General features: G+C 44.6%; 1 protein-coding gene across 3 annotated transcripts; it reads left to right on the forward strand.

Annotated features, from left to right (window-relative positions):
- The first annotated feature begins 1,031 nt into the window (after positions 1–1,031).
- ZNF792 (zinc finger protein 792) lies at positions 1,032–19,474 on the forward strand. 3 transcript variants are annotated; one of them, XM_059044363.2, is made up of 4 exons: positions 1,032–1,452; positions 12,665–12,791; positions 13,694–13,816; positions 14,426–19,474. In XM_059044363.2, exons 1-4 carry the CDS (start codon positions 1,420–1,422, stop codon positions 16,048–16,050), a joined length of 1,908 nt encoding a protein of 635 aa, XP_058900346.1. In that variant the 5' UTR covers positions 1,032–1,419; the 3' UTR covers positions 16,051–19,474. The 3 variants fall into 3 exon arrangements, with proteins under 3 accessions (XP_058900346.1, XP_066875170.1, XP_066875172.1); XM_067019069.1 differs by having other exon boundaries at positions 1,058–1,452; positions 12,707–12,791; XM_067019071.1 differs by lacking the exon at positions 12,665–12,791 and having other exon boundaries at positions 1,058–1,452.
- Positions 19,475–21,131: the final 1,657 nt, after the last annotated feature.

The following is a 21,131-nucleotide window of genomic DNA, read 5'->3' on the forward strand; positions in this document are numbered from 1 at the left end:
GCTCAGCGGCCATGGCTCACGGGCCCAGCCGCTTTGCGGCATGTGGGATCTTCCCGGACCGGGGCACGAACCCGTGTCCCCTAAATCGGCAGGCGGATTCTCAACCACTGCGCCACCAGGGAAGCCCAAGACATCTTTTTTAAAAGAAATTTATTTATTTATTTGGCTGTACCAGGCCTTAGTTGCGGCATGCAGGATCTTTTAGAGGCAGCATGTGGGATCTAGTTCTCTGACCAGGGGTGGAACCCGGGCCCCCTGCATTGGGAGCACAGAGCCTTAGCCACTGGACTACCAGGGAAGTCCCCAGACATCTTAAGTTAATGATTTCAGTGTCTTTCTATGCATGGGAAGATGCAAGTCTGGGCTCACTGAAATTATTACTTAGCTATGCAGAAACTATGTGCCAGGCCCTGTTACCTACCTTGAGATATGTAGCGTTATTTCCCCCATTTTATTTACTGAATGTTAATGAGAGTCCCTTTTCCTTAAACTGGAGTCCCCTGGAAGGCTTGTTGACACACAGAAGGCTGGGTCCCACCCCCAGGATGATTTCTAAGTGTCTAGGTTTAGGTTATTGCCTGAGAACTTGCATTTTAAACAAATTCCCAGGTGATGCTTATATTGTGGGTTTGAGATGCACTGAATTAGAGCAACATTTAATGTTAGTACACAAAGAACACGTAAATTAGATATTAGCTTCATTTTTCCATTTGAATCAGGGTCCCCAGGAGCCTGAGAGGTAAAGGGGCCAGCTATACTCACACAGGTACCAGTGGGTCTCATATTACAGACCTCTGAGGGCGGTAGGGACTGGGCCCCAGGGGCTGGGGACAGCCCCTTATGGAGGTGCAGCTCGCGGTGCAGCTCAGCCAATGTCAACCAGCAAGGTCCACTCTCCTGCCCCGCCTGCCTCCCTCCCGCCTCTCCCTCGCCGCCCCCGACCAGCCTGGCCGGATGCAGGACAGAAAACACGATCCAGGAGGCTATGCCAGTGCGTCACCGGCTGGCGCTGGGCCAATGACAGCCCCGGGGAGTGTCGTTTCTTAGGGCCGATGAGGTGGGGGCCGGAACTTCCTGTGTTTCAGGGCAGCAAGTCATTTCCCCGGGCCGGTGCGCCCCCAGCCGTGGGCCCGGGGCTGGGCCAGTACCGCTCTTCCCAGCTGGTTTTCGGGAGCGGGAGGGGAAGGACAGGGAGGCCAGGACCCTCCTCCGCGCCTTTGAACTAGTCGTGAGCCCCTGGGTCCCGCCGGGCCGCGCGCTCTCCACGCCCCCAGCGGCGGCATCGGGCTCTGGGCGCCCTTGACCCCGGGGAGACTGAAGTGCCACCTCGCCCCGGGCAAGGCGAGGCGGTGCTAGGCCGAGCCCGCGACACCCACCTCGGTCGCCCGCCTCTTAGGGCCCCTGCGTCCACGGGCTGCGATGGCGGCGGCGGCGCTGATGGACCCGGCGAAGGTGAGTGGATGGGCTTCAGGCTCTCAGCCGCTCAGCCCCCCACCCTCACGTGCCCGGCGCCGGGGTATCAAAGATGGGCGATGCCCTACGACTTCACGTCTCTTTCATCTTTCTGCTTTTGAGTCCCGGGTCTCCGAGGGTTTGAGAGGGGGAGCAGTCCCTTCCAGCCTAGGGTCCTGAATCCAGGCCAGGGATTATAGAGAGCAGTTCCCATTTCTAAACTCTAGTGGGATGAGGTGGGAAAGGGTTTCCTAGGCTTGGGAACCAGCACGTGCAAATGCCTGATCGCACTGGGAGTGTTCAGACAGCAGGTGGGCTGAAGTCAGCCCTGGAATGGCGGGTTGGGGAGCTGGGGCTCTCTACTGAGAGTGTTGGGAGCCACAGAAGGTTTAGAGCAGAGGAGGAAGATGATCTGACTTAGGTCTTAGCAGAGTCCTATGGATGCTGAGTGGAAAACTGACTGCGGGCTGCGGGTGAAGGCGGGGAGAGCAGAGTAGGCTGTTGCAGTACTGCAGCCCATGTGACTAGGGCAGGTGGCTGGAGGCAGGAGGAGCGACTGGATTCTAGGTGTGTCTTTTAAGCTAGTCTGACCAGATTTTCTGATGTGGAGGCTGACAAAGAAAAGAGGTGACGTGATGGTTTTTGGTTTTAGCAGCTGGAAGGATGGATGAACCATCAGCTGAGAAGGGGAAGTTGGCTGTAGGAGGAATTTGCAGTGGAAAAAGAAGAAGTTAGGTTTTGGCCATGTTGAACTGATGTTCCAGGGACCCCTGAGTGAAGTTGAAGGTTGAGCAGCCAGACACACAGTTATGGTGTTCTGGAGAGGCTTAGTTTAGGTTATGAGACACCAAATATACAAAGGGACGATTGACAGACTATATATAAAATAGAACTGACCCACAACCTGCAGCAATCTGCCCAGGCAACCAACCCTCTTATCTACAATAAACAACCCAGGAAACCATCCTGCTGAAAGTTAGACTTGCAGGAAGCCAGATTGCTATCTCTAGTGACAATCCAGAAAGTTAAACAATAACTTCTGTAACAATTGGCCCCCAAAGACCTGGACTTAACAGCTGACAACTCCTCTAATTTTTTTTCCTACTCCAACATAGGACCAACCAGAGAAAGCCAAATATGCACCCCTAACCAATCACATAGGATGCCCTGCTCCTAGTTAGCCTGCCTACAGCTTCCCCATGCCAACAGGGCATACCTGAAGCCTCCTTTTTTCTCCCACTTATAAAGCTTTCCCTCTCCTCTGCCTGCCTCTGCGTCTGTGCCAGAACATAAGCGGTTGACTCTCTCTCTATAGCAAACTCAGAGTAATTAGCCTTTGCTGTTCTCATCTGGTTGGTCTTTATTTTCACAGTTAGAAACATCGAGGGACTTCCCTGGAAGTCCAGTGGTTAAGACTCCACGCTTCCACCGCAGGGGCGGCCGGGTTCGATCCCTGGTTGGGGAACTAAGATCCCACAAGCCGTGTGGCATGGCCAGAAAAAAAAAAAAAAGAAAGAAAACAAAAAAAGAAACAACCAAGATGTGGCATCTCGTGTGTGGGCAAGGGTGTGTCCGATTTAGGAGGGTGAAACTTCAGGTCATGGTGGCAGTGATGTTAGGGGGAAGGGGGAGGGTGGGGCCTGAGAACTGAGAACGGGGTATCTTGCTGGCTTGTTTGGCATCATAAAGACAGATGAGGGAGAGTTAGTGTTCATGGTGGTGGTTGGGCAGGGGGCTGTGTGTAGGGCAGAGTGGGTCTGGCAGGTGGCCAAATTTTCCTGGGGGCATAGGTATGAGAAGGGGGGCTGAGTCTTCGTAGTACTGGAGGTTGTTTTTCAGTGAGGCCTGGGCTGGTGCTCATTCAGCCATCTTCGTTCTCACCAGGGCTTTGTGGACCCTTGAGGGGGCCCAGGGATTTTCAGTCAGGCTGGGGAATCAACTCAGGGGCAAATGGGGCAAGATAAGAGAGCCGTTAGACCCTGGTGGGTGTGGGGTAGGAGGACCGGAGAGGTTGGCTTTTGAATGAGTGGTTGATGAAGGGACAGAAGAAAAGGGCCAAGGGCGTCTGATGTAGTCCTGGGTGGCTTGGATTGAAGCCAGGAACGGGGCCGAGCGGGGAGGCCTTCACATCCAGGGTGGATGTTGCCCTTGGCAGTGGGAACCACAGAAGGTCTGGAGGCAGGATGGGATCATGGCTGTATTTGCCAAGAATTCTCCAGACTGTCAGGGAGGGCCCAGCTTCCTCCTCTACCCCTCCTTTGAGTTCTTGGGGCTGGACTAATAATAAAAGTAATATTAACAGGAGAAAAACAAATTTTAATGCACATGAAGGTCTCACAGAAATGGGACCTAAAAAGTGGCCAACGCAGGCAGCTTTTATACTTATTAGACAAGGAAACAATACATTTGTGAGGAACTGACTGGACAAAGAAGCTTAGGTTTTGGGTGCCCAATTAGTGAAGAAGCTAAACAAAGTTCGGGTTTCAGGTAGTAAATTAAAGAAGTAACGGGGTTTATTTACATAAGTTTCTTGGCCCAAATTCCCAATCTGGCAATAAGGGTGTTTTTTTTTTTTTTTATGTTTATTGATTTGGCTGTGCCGGGTCTTAGTTGCGTCATGCGGGCTCTTAGTTGCAGCATGCAGGATCTAGTTCCCTGACCAGGGATGGAACCCGGGGCCCTGCATGGGGAGCACAGAGTCCTAACCACTGGACCGCCAGGGAAGTCCAAATAAGGATGTTCTTTATGTCCAGATGCAGAGAGTGCACTTTTTTTTTTTTTTTTGCGGTACGTGGGCCTCTCACTGTTGTGCCCTCTCGCGTTGTGGAGCACAGGCTCCGGACGCACAGGCTCAGTGGCCATGGCTCACGGGCCCAGCCGCTCTACGGCATGTGGGATCTTCCCGGACCGGGGCACGAACCCACATCCCCTGCATCGGCAGGCAGACTCTCAAACACTGTGCCACCAGGGAAGCCCAGGGAGTGCACTTTTTACGTGAGAAATTTATTTCCTGTTTTCAGGGAGACAGAAAAGAGGGTCAGAGTGTCCCTTACGTTGGCTGCTTCTTCAGTAACTTTAATTCAAAATAATCATTATGCCATTGAGAAACATTTAGGGGAGGCCTACCTCGGGTCTGACAGTTCCCTCCTCTGAATCGTCCTCTGTGGAGAGAGAGAATGGGTTAGTGGAGTCCTACAGATCATTGACCCGTTTTCTTAGTTCTGAGAACAGGGTAGTTCAGTTAAACAGTTATACCTTATTTTAGGAGGCAGTGATGCAGAGGGGCTCCCAAACCTAGGCCTATGGTGCAAGCAATCAGGTATTTAATAAGAGACATTTCTAGGGAATCAAAAGAAAAACAAAGGTTAATGATCGGAGCAGATTATAAACCAGTTTATAGACCAGGATGTAGTCAGTCAAGAAGATTTCTAGATGTCAGGGTTTAAGTATCTTTTGCAGTTTGAAATGTCTCTGATGTCACCAGGTGTTCAGGAAAACTTTCTGAGTGGCTCATACAGTAAAAGGCATGAGAATAGTTTAAATGTACGCCGTGGTGGCAATTTCTCTGAAGTTTATTAAGTCATTTAGCTTCCATTTGCAGTGCTTCAGAAAAAGGGCAATTTTAGTTCTCAATGATTCCAACTTAGTGATTCCAAACTCAGTTTTAGTTCTCAGTGATTCCAACTCAGAAGGGTGAGAGAAAATTGGAAATATTAAAGAGTTGTAGCCAGATATTGGAGGAAACTAGGAAAATTCAGGATCCAGTCCAGTTTTCAGGTAAATAACAAAACCTCAGTGAAAACTAATAGCACTAGGGCTTCCCTGGTGGCGCAGTGGTTGAGAGTCCGCCTGCCGATGCAGGGGATGCGAGTTCGTGCCCCAGTCCGGGAAGATCCCACGTGCCGCCGAGCGGCTGGGCCCGTGAGCCATGGTCGCTGAACCTGCGCGTCCGGAGCCTGTGCTCTGCAATGGGAGAGGCCACAACAGTGAGGCCCGCGTGAAACTAATAGCACTAGAATCATATATACAAGTGTGCATTATAGTTTCTATTGAAACATAATTTTGTTCTCTAAAATCACTCTCATTTCTACCAAAGATAGCCAAATTAAGACGAATTTGTTTGCAGAGTAAGTCTAGATTCCATAAACTCGGCCTGATTATTTATACAGGTCCAGCAAGAATAGGGCTTAGCCATATAGGCTCTTCTGAATCTGCTTTGCTGGAACTTTTCATAAGGAGTTTCCAGATTGAACTCCTAATAGCCTCTCGAGGCCAGGAAGCCACGTCAGACTTATCATCAGACTTGCCTATAACACCTATAGAATTGGGTGAATTCCCCTCTTGAGATCCCCCAAATATCCTGAGGTTCCTATGCCTGCCAGAAGTGACCGTCCTTACTCACGTGGTAAGGTGCTGGGAACCCTGTTAGCAAGGTACCAGGATGCTTTTCCAAAGGACTTCATTGGCCCGTAAAGTCAATCTTGGGAATTCCCTGGTGGTCCAGTGGTTAGGACTCCTCACTTTCACTGCCTAGGGTGCGGGTTCAGTCCTGGTCGGGGAACTAAGATCCTGCAAGCCGCATAGCCAAAAAGAAAAAATAATAATAATAATTTTAAAATAAAGGCAATCTTAGTTCCTTCAAGCTGTCTGGTCATGTCTGGGTCTACATGTGTCTCTCTCAAATTTGACTTTCCAGTCAAAGCCTTGGCAGGATAACCAGTGTTTCTAATTGTGTCCTATTATAAGGAGAACAGATTCTTTTTGAACTTATGCAAGTAACTATATTGCTAAGAAAATAATACAGAGAGTTTCTGAATTCTGGAGAGATCAGGTAGTGGGAAAAAGATAAATGTTTCATTTTTGCTTACAAAGGTATAATTTACCAAATTGCTGTAAATCTTAAAAAAAAATTCCTTGTGTTTGGAAAACAAAAGGTTAAAAAATCAGTAATATTTTAAACAAAAAGTCACAAAAATTATAATCATATTCATCAGCTCATTCAATCCCATGTAATTAATTCCTGTTCTGCTCTGAGTCCAGTTCTTCCGTTAGTTCTGTCGACTTTGCCTGATGATTGAGGATGAGAGCAACAGTGATACTTCCATGAAGTTTGTGAGGTTTTTTTTTTAAGACTCATATGATTTGCCCCGTAAGGTGGATGCCTTGATCACTGGAGATTGTGGAAGGTATACCCAAATGGAAAACACATTTTTAAAAACCGTTTCTTTGCCCTTGTGAGGGCACCAGCCTTGCAGCAAGGGAGGGCTTCAATCCATCCGGAAAACATACATGTGATAATAAAAACATTCTGATAACCCATACGTAGTGGCAGTTGAATGCAGTACAGATGCAGGTGCTCAAAGAGTCCAGAGAGAAAATGTCTGAGGCTTCTGGGGACAAAAATTGTTTTTCCCCAGGGTTATGGACTTGACAGGTCAGACATTGCTGGTAGATTGTTTTTGCAATTTTATAGAAATCTTCCTGCCAATGTCTATTTAAATGCATCTTAAAGGCACTATGGTGGGTGAAGGGATGCAAGACAAAAAAAAAAATGAGGTTCGCCAGGGAGCTGGGAAGAACCAAGTAGCCATCTTGGGTTTCCCATAGCCCTGACTGTTCGTTTAATTTACATCTATTGTTTACCCACTTTAATTTCTCTTATTCAGAAGTAGACTGTTGCCATGGTACAAGGACATCAGAATGGCAAAATCTGGCAATAAGGGGTCAGGTTTTTTGCAGAAGCAGAATGGATTTTATCTACATGTGCCACAGTCTTTACAGATTCTGTTGCTGCTGCCTTTGCATGACAGTCAGTTCATTTCCCTGATACCTGGGTTCAATCCCTTTAGTATGAGTCTCCATTCTGATGACAGATAACATTTTATGCCAGGACATATATGACTTCAGGAATTTCACATAATTTCTGGAACACTTAGAATACATATCTATACAGACACAAAATAAAGAAGACTTAACATGACTTCTTATGTGACAACAGTTTCCATATAATGTAACATATTAAATACACCTAATTAGTTTAATATCTTTTTATAAGGAGAGAATAAATCTTTGAGGGTATTTCAGAGGGCCCCTGAAATAGCTCACGTCTCAAAGTTAGTTCTAATTCAAAAAGTTTTCATTTAGAATTTGATTTGGGAGAAGTTCATCAAAAATATCAAAAAATATTTGACTTAAATAGGTCACTGTGAAGCAATGCTTCGTTATCCATTTAACCAAAGTAATAATTAAAGACTTCTTAGGCAAATATAGAAGGTGATATAGTTCTGAGCAAAATTTAGGTCTTTTAATAGCGATAGGACTGGGTTTTTACTTACTGAATCAAAGACCTGATAAAGATATAGAACATAAGTAATTACTCTGACAAGACAGAAGATCTTTGTTTTTTTTCTAGGCACATTACTTAAAGGTAAAGAAAAACCTTTCACAATCTCTTATTATCAAGAGCAGATCAATAGAAAACAAAAACAACCAAAAAAACTTTGTTCTTTTAACAGAGAGAAAAACAAATTCTAATTTTATACCAATTTACTTTGCTATTAAAACTTATTTACCTAATTAAATTCATTCTAACCTTATTCAGTCATGGCCACACATAAAATTCCTTTATTCACAAACTTACAATTGTCCATTTTAGTTTGTTCCTTGTTTTCTTTCCCATTTTTTTTTTTTTTTTTTTTTTTTTTTTTTTGCGATACGCGGGCCTCTTACTGCTGTGGCCTCTCCCGTTGCGGAGCACAGGCTCCAGACGCACAGGCTGAGCGGCCATGGCTCACGGGCCCAGCCGCTGCGCGGCATGTGGGATCTTCCCGGCCCGGGGTATGAACCCGTGTCCTCTGCATCGGCAGGCGGATTCTCAACCACTGCGCCACCAGGGAAGCCCTCTTTCCCATTTAGAACTAACCAGCTTTAGGACAAAATCACTTTCTTTTTCCTTAATAAAAATGTCTCCATACCTTTTCTTAGCCCTTATTATATGTGCAGCTTTAACCACATATATTAATTGGAATCCTTAATCCTTTGAAATTTTAATTTTTTAGTGAAAACTAAAAATTTAGTTTTAGTTTAATTTTAGAAGTTTTAGTTTTAGTGTTAGAAGTAAACAATTGTGAACTTTATTAACATTCTGTGGTGTGACAAACATAAATACATTTCTAGAAACATGCTATTTTATAGTACAATCTTTCAATAAAGCACAAGATATATTTACTAGAGCCAAACATACTTAGTTTCTCTGTATCAAGAGGCAACAAGTAGGTATAAACTTAGACTTGTTCAGCAACTAATGTTGTAGTACTTTATTGTATTTGGAAATGATTTAGACATCCAATTAATTCCCATCGTTTAATTTAACGTAGCAAAACTCTAAGGTTATAAATTACCAAACAGATTTAGGAAACTATTTAAATGGACATATCATAAGACAATTATTGTCTAAAAGTTCACCTAAAAACTCATCACATTTACATCTGTTCAATTTATTTATTTTTAACAATCAGATTACTCATGAAAATTTCATGAGACATTAAAGCAGTTAGTCATTATCTTGTTTGTTTGCTGACAAACTGCAACAGAGACAACATTAGCCCATTTGACTAGTACACCCAGGTAGAACAAAGGTTGTTTATCTACCTTACATTTAATGCTAACTCTGAAGATATACCTGTATTAACTTAACCAACAAGTAGCTTTTATTTACTAAAGATTATGAAAAACGTTTGGGTTATTTTTTATTACATATTTGAGACTTTTTATATTAAAAAAAGTCTTTATTTAAGCCAATTAAATAGAGATCTTTTACAGATTAATCTTGGCAGTGCCATCCAGAGGTAACATACACATATGGACATATAGATAAACTCAGCCAGAGATCTCATAGTTCTCATTTTAAAACTTTAGTCATGAATCAGGTACAATAGCAACCTCACTAGTTTATCAGTAACAGTGGAATGAATTAGATTATTTGCTCAGCTAGCTAGTCTTTTATTATTTGTGTAGAAGACTTTTAAGATCTGTATTTGCCCTTGACAAGCAATTCTAGGGAGGCTGTGACTTATTAGAGTTTGAGCAAGAAGTCCTTTTTTTTTGCGGTACATGGGCCTCTCACTGTTGTGGCCTCTCCCATTGCGGAGCACAGGCTCTGGACGCTTAGGCCCAGCGGCCATGGCTCACGGACCCAGCCGCTCCGTGGCATGTGGGATCCTCCCGGACCGGGACACGAACCCATGTCCCCTGCATCGGCAGGCGGATTCTCAACCACTGCGCCACCAGGGAAGCCCAAGAAAGTCCTTTTAACAGTGGGTGTTTGAAAAAGCCTCTCTCTTTTTTCTTTTAATTTCAGATTTTACTGATTGAATTAGTCTGGGCTCAGGCTCTGTGGGCTATGTTTACATTCAAATACATGACTTATAACTTGAAGGGACAGAGAAAGAAAATATGTTTTGGAGTATACTTGTCTATTAATTATCATAGGTCTTAGGGTAATTATTATTAAATGTTTTTCTTAAGTCCTGGACAAGTTTGCGCCAATATCCTGAACTACTATAATATCTGCAAACATTTTGAGAGGACTAGGTGAGACCTTGGGACGAGTAAAGTTCGATGGGCTTTGACTTGTTTCTAGAGTTACTTCTGGTTTTGTAGAGCTCTGTAAGACAAGCTTTGTAAGACAAAGACAGTTGTTTCTATAAACGCTTAAATATTGGCCTCCAGCCCATTTATTTTTTTATTATTTGTAGGAGGGCCTGGGAAATTGCTGAGAAGATGGGGTGATTTTTAAGGAGAATTTATGTTGGATTTTTGTTTTAAGTCTAATTTCTGTTTTTTTTTTAATCTTAATAAGGGATTCTCTAAGACTAGTTATACCCTTTTTTTCTTTTTATAGAGAATTTGGTCCTCCCATAAGTACCAATATGACAGCTGTTTATTATGAGAGCTCTCAATTGTTTTTTCCTTTTAAATATAGCCAATTTAAAGGATCTATCATCTGGCCATTGACGAGTAGGATCTTATATTTTCACATAGTGACTGAAACCATAAATGTTTTATTATGGCTTAACCAAAGATGCAAGAGACATCTCACAAGAAGAGTATATAGCCCTCACAAGATCCAAAAAGCCCACTCCCAGAATTAGTCTAAGAAGGTAGAACCCCTTTGTTGCTACAGGTGGTGAGAATGGTGTAGGGAAAATGGTGTCTCCAGTGTCCCACAAAAATCTGGGGCGCCTCCAGCCATAAAACCGATAATTTATGGTATCCGACAGGCACTACTGGAATGGGACTTTTCCAGCACTAACAACCAATGAAGGTTGCGATGACAGAGGCCCGTTATGGACTGGGACACCTTATGACAAAGTCCCCAGAGAGCTGGTATGGCCGGACAAAGAGCTTGGCCACCAGATGCACCCCAGTAAATGCACCTCTGGATGGCAGAGACCAGAGACAGTATTCTCACTGGACACAAAGCCAAGCTCTGAGGACATAAAACAAGATGGAAGGAAAAAAACCTCGTCTTTTTTTTTTTTTAAATAAAGAACCCAGAGCAGGACTTCCCTGGTGGTACAGTGGTTAAGAATCCGCCTACCAATGTAGGGGACAAGGGTTTGATTTCTGGTCCAGGAAGATCCCACATGCCACGGAGCAACTAAGCCCGTGCGCCACAACTACTGAAGCCTGTGCGCCTAAAGCCCATGCCAAGAGAAGCCACTGCACACAGCAACAGAGACCCAATGCAGCAAAAAAAAAAAAAAAGAACCCAGAGCAAAATTTGTCTCAACAGATGCCGGTCTGGTGAGAACTGCTAATTCACCAGTGTGTGAGGCTGGCTTGAACAGCAGGCTCATAGGGCCTATGCCTGTGTTCTGCCCTCTGGTTCTTCCTCGTGACAAACAACACAACAGACAGAGACAGAGAAAAACAGTGACCGTCTCTGGGAGGTGAAAGATAAGGATTCCCAAGTCACTAATCCAAGGAACTAACCAGCTCCACAAATATTTTCTCCTGCTAATCTAAATTTAGAGACAGAGAAAAGGGAGTCTCACCACTTTCCCTCCCACCAGAACTTGCAGGCAGAGACCCGGGAGGCCGACTGGGTAAGAAATCTTATTACCTTCTGCAGTCTTTGTCCGATGCCCCCGGATCTACAGCATCCTCAGGGTGCGAAGCAGGCTCCAGCCAGCCTCCTCCCTGGCTCACCAACTGTCAGGAAGGGGGAAATTTCCCCCTCTACCCCTCTTTTGAGATTTTGTGGCTGGACTAATAATCAGATTGACACAAGACAGATTAATAGGTGAAAAGGAAACAAATTTTAATTCTTGTGCATGGAGGTCTCATAGAAATGGGACCTAAGAAGTGGCCAAAGCAGGCAGCTTTTATACTTTTTGGACAAAAAAAACAATAAATTTGTGAGGAATTGACTAGACAAAGAAACTTAGGTTTTGGGTACCCAATTAGTGAAAAATCTAAACAGAGTTTGGGCTTCGGGTAGTAAATTAAAGAAGTAACAGTTTGTTTATATAGGCTTCTTGTCCCCGAAATCCCTGTCTTTGGTGATAAGGGTGTCTTTCTACCTCCAGATTGAGGTAAAAAGACACCCTTTTACATGAGACATTTATTTACTTTTACATGAGAGATTCATTTCTTGCTTTCAGGGAGACAGAAAGGAGTGTCCCCCTTGTGCTAGCCATTTCTTAAGTAAATTTAATTCAAAATAATCAATATGACATTGAGGCACATTTTGGGGTGGCCTAACCTGAGCCCCAGCAATACCATGTAAAGAGTGACGGCACATGGAGATGGCTATGATGTGGGCTGGGATGGGGAGGGGGTACAGCAACAATGGGGATGCAGTGGTCCAGGGTTTGAGGAAATGTACAGTCCAAAGAGTGATATGCATGTGGGGAGGACATGTGAGCTGTTGCCCCCAGGGCCCTGGTACTGGGGATTATGGAGAAGATTGAACCCATGTTTGTTTGTATCTGGAAGGCATGACATCGGTGACACTAGGGGCCCTGCACTTCAGGCCCAGAGCATTGCTGGCATTGCTGTGGGCTGGAAAAGCAGTCATAGAAGGCATGGAACCAGGGCCTGGGATCTCCTCTGAGTTGGGAAGCTGGGGAGGAGGGTGAACAGGGCATAGACAGGGAGTCCTGAGGAGAGAAGCTGATCATGGAATGAACTGTCCCCATCATGGCAGGACTGTGTGACCTTTGAGGACGTGACCATTTACTTCTCCCAGGAGGAGTGGGGACTCCTTGATGAGGCTCAGAGACTCCTGTACTGCGATGTGATGCTGGAGAACTTTGCACTGATAGCCTCACTGGGTAAGGCTTTCACACCCACCCAGGTGTCCTCAGCTCATCTCTGCCCATCCTCTTTTCCCAAGAAGAGGCTCTTTCCTTCCCACAGCTAGACTGTGGTCACTGCTTCCTTCCCCCCAACCTTTTGTTAAAAAATAAATTTATTTATTTTATTTATTTACTTTTGGCTGCGTTGGGTCTTCGTTGCTGCGTGAGGGCTTTCTCTAGTTGCGGAGAGCAGAGGTTACTCTTCATTGAGGTGTGCAGGCTTCTCCTTGCAGTGACTTCTCTTGTTGAGGAGCACGGGCTCTAGGCACACAGGCTTCTGTAGTTGTGGCATGTGGGCTCAGTCGTTGTGGCTCAAAGGCTCTAGAGCGCAGGCTCAGTAGTTGTGGCACATGGGCTTAGTTGCTCCGTGGCATGTGGGATCTTCCCGGACCAGGGCTAGAACCCATGTCCCCTGCATTGGCAGGCGGATTCTTAACCACTGCACCACCAGGGAAGTCCCCCTTCCCCCCTTTCTGGTATATGTGCCGTGGGTTCCAGAGCTCAGCTGTGTGCAGGGTCCCATGCTCTCCCCAAGCAGCCCCAACACCTGCTGCCCTGAAGCCTTGTGGGGAAGGGTCCCAGAAGGAAGAGTCTTGCAAGTCAGCCCAGTGGATCCCATCTGACTCGGCCACTGCCCGCCTGGGTGATCGTCCAGATCTATGACAGCTCTTTGCTCTTTTCCTTTAACATTTCCTAAGGCCTGACTGCCAGGAATTCTAGGCACTGGTGGTTACTATTTGCCATGACCACTAAGATGTTCCTGCTAGACCTCCCTTGTGTGTTCCTTTTGTAATATTTTGTTTTCTTTCCTGTGGTCTGTTGTGGGGTAGTTCACCAGGGCAAGTGCTGGCCCCTTACCTGTCCTGTCTTCCCCTTAGGACTTACATCTTTCAGGTCTCATGTAGTTGCCCAGCTGGAGATGGGGGCAGAGCCCTGGGTGCCTGACCGAGTGGACATGACGTCAGCCATGGCAAGAGGGGCATATAGAGGGCCTGGCTCAGGTAAGTGAGAGATGGGGGAGCATGTGACTGTGACATCACTACTGTCTTCAAATCATACCTGCCACTTTTCTCGTGTTCATCATTGTTTTGGTGCCAAAGCCTTATATCTCTTCTACCTTTCCTTTCCTGTTCTTGACACATTGCCTACTTGTCATTTCTGCTTCGACTTGGGGCACCTGGCTGTGTCCCTCACTGTTTTCACAGCTCCCTCTGCAGCACTCTCCAATGTGGACCTGCAGTTAATATGTCATGAGATGTATACATTTCCTCTTATAATCCTTGAACACCAGCTAGCCAGTTGCAATCAGATTTTCCCGGGCCTGGACACATCCTTCTGCACAGTCCTCATGTGTTACCAGCAGCCAGGGCTCCCCTGAAAAGCCTTTGTAGAGAAGTGAGGAGACTTGCCTTTCCACCTGATACTGTGCACATCTTTGTGTCCTTGCTCCTGGTAAGGCCTCCCCTATTTCGTGACCTTACCAGGCACAGCAAAGCAGAGAAGACCATTCCTTATCCTGACCTCAGGCCTCTCATCTTGCCAATAATCCCATGGACTCATTCAGACTTGCATTTGTGATTGGGTTGTCACCAGCATTTTTCTACTTTCAGATTTTTGCCGTGGAACAGAGGGTGAGGAGTCACCTGCTGAGCTTAGTGTTTCTGTAGAAGTGTCACAGGACATGAATCCCAAGGTGGTTCCATCCACCCAGAAAGGCTACCCCTGTGACCTGTGTGGCCTACACCTGAAAGACATTGTGCACCCGGATGAACACCAGGCAACACATCCCAGGCAGAAACCACATGTGTGTGAGGCGTACAGGAGAGAGTTCAAGTTCAATGCCAACCTTCACCAACCACAGATGCAGCAGAATGTGGACAAGCCTACTGCAAGGAACGAAGGCAGTGCCTTGCTTGTGAAGAGCTGCAGAGATGACACATCAAAGAAACTTTTCACACTGAGGGAGGGTGGGAAGGTCTTTGTGTCCAGGTGTGGTTTTCTCCAGCACCAGGTCACTCCCCGTGTAGTGGAGCCACACCACATCTCCGAAGGCATGGTGGATTTTCCCACTACGCAATGCCGTAAGAAGTGCAGTGAATTTCAGAACACTCTCAGTGACAAATCCTCACTTGTTCAGCAGAGAACCCACACTGGAGAAAGGCCTTATGAATGCAGCAAATGTGGGATATTCTTCAGCTATGCCGCTGGCCTCTTTCAACACCAGAGAGATCACAATCGAGGGAAGCCTTATGAGTGTGGTGAATGTGGGACATTCTTTAGCCAGCAGTCCAGTCTCATCAAACATCAGAGAGTTCACACTGGTGAAAGCCCTCATGTGTGCAGCGAATGCGGGAAATTCTTTAGCCGAAGCTCCAATCTTATTCAACATAAGAGGGTGCACACTGGAGAAAAGCCTTATGAGTGCAGTGAATGTGGGAAATTCTTTAGCCAACGTTCCAACCTCATTCATCATAAGAGGGTTCATACAGGTAAAAGTGCTCATGAGTGCAGCGAGTGTGGGAAATCTTTCAACTGCAACTCCAGCCTAATTAAACATTGGAGAGTTCACACTGGAGAAAAACCTTATAAATGCAGTGAATGTGGGAAATTCTTTAGCCACTTTGATGGACTTGTTCAACATCAGATAGTTCACACTGGTGAACGACCCTATGGGTGCAGCGTTTGTGGGAAAGCCTTCAGCCGAAGCTCCGACCTCATGAAACATCAGCGAGTTCACACTGGTGAACGGCCTTATGAGTGCAGTGAATGTGGGAAACTGTTTAGCCAAAGCTCCAGCCTCAATAGCCATCGGAGACTTCACACTGGTGAACGGCCTTATCAGTGCCCTGAATGCGGGAAATTCTTTAGCCAACGCTCCAGTTTCAATAACCATCGGAGACTTCACACTGGTGAGAGGCCTTATGAGTGCCTTGAATGTGGGAAAACCTTCAGACAAAGTTCTAATCTGAGGCAGCACCAGAAAGTTCACAAACCAGATAAGCCATATAACTGCAATGAATGTGAAAAAGCCTTCAGCCAAAGGTCTACCCTCATCCGGCATCAGAAAATTCACACTAGAGAAAGGAGTTCAGAGAATGTGCACCCTCCTTCTTTGGCACGACAGCACCCACTAGAGATTAACTCTGAGAGTGGTCTTTATGAGGGAGCTGTCAGCCAGAAGTTGAACCTTGTTCATCCAAATATCTATGCTGGAGAGATTCCCAGTGGATGCTAGATATATTGGAAGCTTTCTGGAGCAAAGTTGCATTTTCTGACCACAAACTTTGCCAGAGTTTTTCTCACTGCTAATGTCTGTGGTAGAAGTCATCTCAGTTCTACCCACTGGCAGGTCTCCAGAGTGTGTGTGCATCAGCCACTTTCCTGTGTTCACAAAAGACAGGCCTCTGTTTTCTCTTTCCAGGAGGGAATCATGAGTAGCCTGAGGCCATGGGAAGATGTCATTCCCTTCCACTGTGACTGGTTTAGCTGTGGACATGACCCATCTTTGGCCATGAAGACCTGAGCTGGGTCCTACTGGCAGCTTGCAGAGGTTTCCCTTTTTCAAGGACATTTGTTTATCTTGTATGATGCTTGTGATGGATTCATCCAGCTTCCACATTACCCATCTTAACAACTATTTACTTTACATTGCTCTGGTTTGGGTGATAAGAGCCTTATTGATAAAGCCACCTTTAATCTTCTGTGTTCTGGTAACTGTGGAGTGGGTTGAGAACAGAATTAAGGTCTACCAAACCAAAGGGGTCTCCAGATTTATTGCCTCAGGGTAGAGCAGGATGGCAGAGCGCAGTTTTCAGTCCAGATTTGGCCTTGTTTGTGTTGCTACCCAAGGCATCCTAGGGAAGCTTGTAGGGCTTTGCAGGCCTAATGTTGTGGTCTGAATAGCATGAATTTTTGTGAATCAGAGATTACTCTGAGGAAGGGGAGGTTGTGCAACCTCCAGTGCATCTGGAAGCAGCATGAGTTGGGCCCCTTGTTTACTGGGGATGCCTCCTATTCCTTAGCACTGTTGAGTAGACACTGTTTACCTGGCCCCTGACAAGGAGTTATATGCCCTTGATGTCTAATGTTCCAGTATATGTCACCTACTGTAAGACTTACTGGGTCCAGTTGGCAAACTAGAGGGAATGTACCTGTTCTAAAAGTGCATCCACAAATGTTCCCTTAAATGTGACTCTGCAGGATTCAGGGTTTGCAGAAGTTCTCAGGCCCTCCAGACCTCTGTCCTTATGACTAAGGTCACTGGCAGAGCAAATTATCTAAAGGTTTTGTGGAATACTGCAGGCTGTCTGCATTATTCATGTCAAAGCCATTGCTGTGTTGGCAGGAAAATGGGGACTAAGAGAAGGTAGATCCTGTACACCAGGGGTGAGGCATTTGTGCCATAGCCAGCCATCTCTGCTGCCAGCACATGAGGAGAGAGGTAGTAGAGTCAATATGGGGTCACCAAATCTTCTAGTTTTCCAAAATGAGTAGGAGATCAGATTTTTATGTTCAACAATTTCTTTTAATGCTTTGTTGAGATATAATTTTCATGGAATAATTGGCTGTATGTATTTAATGTGTACACTTTGATAAGTTTAAAAATATGTATACACTCAGGGAACCAACACCACAATTATGATAATGAATTTATCTATCACCCACAAAGCTACCTCATGCCCCTTTACTATCCCTCCTTGCCTTCCCCAGGGAAACATTACCTACATCCCAAGAAAACCATTGATTTACCTTTTTTTCACTATAGATTTGTTTGCCTTTCCTAGAATTTTATACGATTGGAAGCATAAAGTATTTATACTCTATTTTTGGTCTGTTTTCTTTCATATAGCATAATCATCTTGAGAATCATCCATTCTGTGATTATGAGTAGTTCATTCCTTTTACTGCTGAGTAGTGCTCTGTTGAATGAATACCACAGTTTTTATGCTTTTTTAAAATTAAAATATATCTCATAAAATACACAACATAAAATTTACTGTCTTAACCATTGTTAGGTGCATGGTTCAGCGGTATTACGTACAGTCATATTGTGCAACTATCACCATTATTCATCTCTAGAGTTCTTTACATTTTGCAAAAGTGAAACTATACCCATTAAACAATAACTCCCTATTTCCCCCTTCCCCAAGCCCCTGAAAACCAATATTCTACTCTCTGTATTTGACTACTCTAGTTATCTCATATAAATGGAGGTATATATTATTTGTCTTTTTGTGATTGGCTTATTTCACTTAGCATAATGTCCTCAAGTTTCATCCATGTTATGTGTCAGAATTACATTACTTTTTAAGCTGAATAATATGCCATTGTATGTATATGTCATATTATGCTTATTCATTCATCCCTCAATGGATACTTGATTTATTTCCACCTTTTGGTTATTGTAACTAATGCTGCTGTGAACTTGGGTGTACAAATCTCTCTTTGAAACCCTGCTTTCTATTCTTTTGGGTATATACCTGAAAGTGGAATTACTGAATAATATAGTAATTATATTTTTAATTTTTTGAGAAAAAAAATTGTGTTTCCCACAGTGGCTATACCATTTTACATTTTCAGCAAGGGTTCTAATTTTTCCACATCCTCACTAACCTTGTTTTTTCTGTTTTTTGTTTGTTTGCTTGTTTTTTTGTTTTGGATAGTATCTACCTTGATGAGTATGAAGTGGTATCTTGTTCTGATTTGTATTTCTGTAATGATTCATGATGGTAACTATTATTTCATGTGCTTACTGGTCATTTGTATATCTTCTTTAGGAAAATGTCTATTCAGGTCCTTTCTCCATTTTTGAATTGGATTGTTTGTGTTTTGATGTTGCTAAGTTTTAGAGATTATATATACTGGATATTAATCTCTTATTAGGTTTGTGATTTGCAGATAATTTCTCCCATTCTGTGGGTTGCCTTTTTACTATGTTGATAGTGTGTCCTTTGATACACAAAAGTTTGAAATTTTCATGAGGTCCAAGTTGTCTTTTTTCTTTTTTTCTTTTGTTGCCTGTGCCTTTGGTATCATATCCAGAAAATCATTGCCAAATCCAATGTTATGAAATTTTCCAATGTTTTCTTCTAAGAGTTTTATAGTTTTGGGTCTTACATTCAGGTCTTTGATCTATTTTGAGTTAATTTTTGTGAAAGGTGTTAGGTAAGGGTCCAGGTTCATTCTTTTGCAGGTGGATATTCAGTTTTCCCATTGATTGATTTTGTCAAAAATTATTTGACCATATATGGTAGGGTTTATTTTTGGACTGTATTCTATTCCATTGGTCTATACTTTTTTCTTCATGTCAATACCTCACTATTTACATTAATGTGGCTTTGTAGTAAGTTTTGAAATTGGAAAATGTGAGTCCTGCAATATTGATCTTCTTTATCAAGATTGTTTTAGCTATTCAGGGTCTCTTGAGAATCCATATGAATTTTAGCATAGATTTTTGTTTCTGAAAAAAAAATTACTGGGATTTTGGTAGGGATTGCATGAAATCTTTAGATTGCTTTGGGTAGAATAGACATCGTAACAGCATTCAGTCATCTAATCCATGAATGTGGGATATGTTTCCATTTATTTATGTCTTCTTTAATTTTTTTCAGTAATGTTTTATGGTTTTAAAATAAAGTTTTTACCTCCTTGGTTAAGTTACTTCTTAAGTGTTTTATTCTTATTGATGCTGTTGTAAAAGGAATTGTTTTCATAATTTTCTACTCAGATTGTTCATTTTTCATATATAGAAATGCAACTGATTTTTCTGTGTTGGTTTTGTATCCTACTTTGTTGAATTAATTTATTAGTTCTAATAGTAATTTTGTGGAGTCTTGAGGGTTTTCTAGATTTCAGATTATTTCATCTGTGAACAAAGATAATTTTCCTTATTTTTCTCCAATTTGTATGCCTTTTATTTTTCTTGCCTAATTGCTCTGGCTAGAACTTCCAGTACTATGTTGAATAGAAATGGTGAGAGTGGGCATTCTAAGCTGGAAGGGAATGCTCAGTATTTTTTTTTTTTTTTTTTTTTTTTTTTTTTGCGGTATGCGGGCCCGTCACTGTTGTGGCCTCTCCTGTTGCGGAGCACAGGCTCCGGACGCGCAGGCTCAGCGGTCATGGCTCACGGGCCCAGCCGCTCCACGGCATGTGGGATCTTCCCTGACCGGGGCACGAATCCGTGTCCCCTGCATCAGCAGGCGGACTCTCAACCACTGCGCCACCAGGGAAGCCCTCAGTATTTTCAAGAACGAAAAAGAATCACATTTGGAGATAACATCCTAGATAACAGCTAGGTGTGGAAGCACTTTGGGTCTCAGTGACACCATGGAATGGTAATCCCATTTGGATTTGTAGCCTTTGGAGCATTGTAAATAATATGTTTAGCCTCTAGGAGCATGCTGAGCTTGATGGACTATGAAATAATATGTATCAACACTTTGGTGTTGGCTCGATTGCTGACAACACTGCCCAGAAATCCGGGTGCCTTCCTGTTGAGAGAAAGCAAAGCGCCTTTTCCGTGGCTTGCAGGGGATGAGGCATGCGCCCTTTGCCGCGTTAGGAGCTATGATTATATTACCCAGAGGGCTCTGCGCAGAGCAGCCTCAGCGCTGATCCAATGAAGGCGCAGGAGAGGGGCAATCCGTGCTTGGCGCGAAAGATAGGGGCGGGACTTCCGGTCTCACTTTGTGGCGGTCATTTTGGCTGGCTTCGGTCTGGTTTACCTGATCAGTAGCTCCCGATCGCTGGGTCTGGTTGGAGGCAACAGGAGGCTGAAAGGTCGAGAGAAAGTGTTGTTCTCACTGCAAAGAGGTGAATCTGAGGCTCGGAGGGGGACCGCATGTCTGGGCTGGGCTGGAAGTGGTGGTGTTGGAGTCCCGACCCTGGTCACCCGTCACTCCCGTCACTGTCCGCCCACAGGTTCAGTTCTCAGAAGCCTCACTGATGGACCTGACACAAGTTGGTGCTGAGACCTTCAGGCCTTCGCCCTAACCACCCCTGCTTTTGAATCCTGAAGCCCCAAATATTGGGAGCCTGTTCAGATCACTGAAGCCTAGGCGCGAGCATCCAGCACCTGCAGGGGTGTGAGAGGGGGGCCCTTGTGGGTGATGTCCTCGTTTCTGAAAGTCAGTGTGATGAGGTGTGGGAGTGTTACAAGCAGAGGGATCAGCATGTGCAAAGGCTTGGAGGGGCTACTGGTCCAGGACTGTTGGGGAAACCTGGGCTTCGTGTTGTGTCTGTACAGAACAGAGTGTGAAGGGGAGTCACGACTGGAATGGCAGGTGGAGGAGGTGTACCTAGGTTCTTATGGTGCTT

Source organism: Kogia breviceps, chromosome 18, assembly GCF_026419965.1.
Source record: "Kogia breviceps isolate mKogBre1 chromosome 18, mKogBre1 haplotype 1, whole genome shotgun sequence".
NCBI classification, from domain to species: domain Eukaryota; kingdom Metazoa; phylum Chordata; class Mammalia; order Artiodactyla; family Physeteridae; genus Kogia; species Kogia breviceps.

Coding starts and splice junctions, on each gene's coding strand:
- ZNF792 (XM_059044363.2), top strand. CDS start 1,420: ATGGCGGCGGCGGCGCTGATGGACCCGGCGAAG. Junction 1,453..12,664: donor CGCTGATGGACCCGGCGAAG/GTGAGTGGATGG, acceptor CCATCATGGCAG/GACTGTGTGACCTTTGAGGA. Junction 12,792..13,693: donor TGCACTGATAGCCTCACTGG/GTAAGGCTTTCA, acceptor TCTTCCCCTTAG/GACTTACATCTTTCAGGTCT.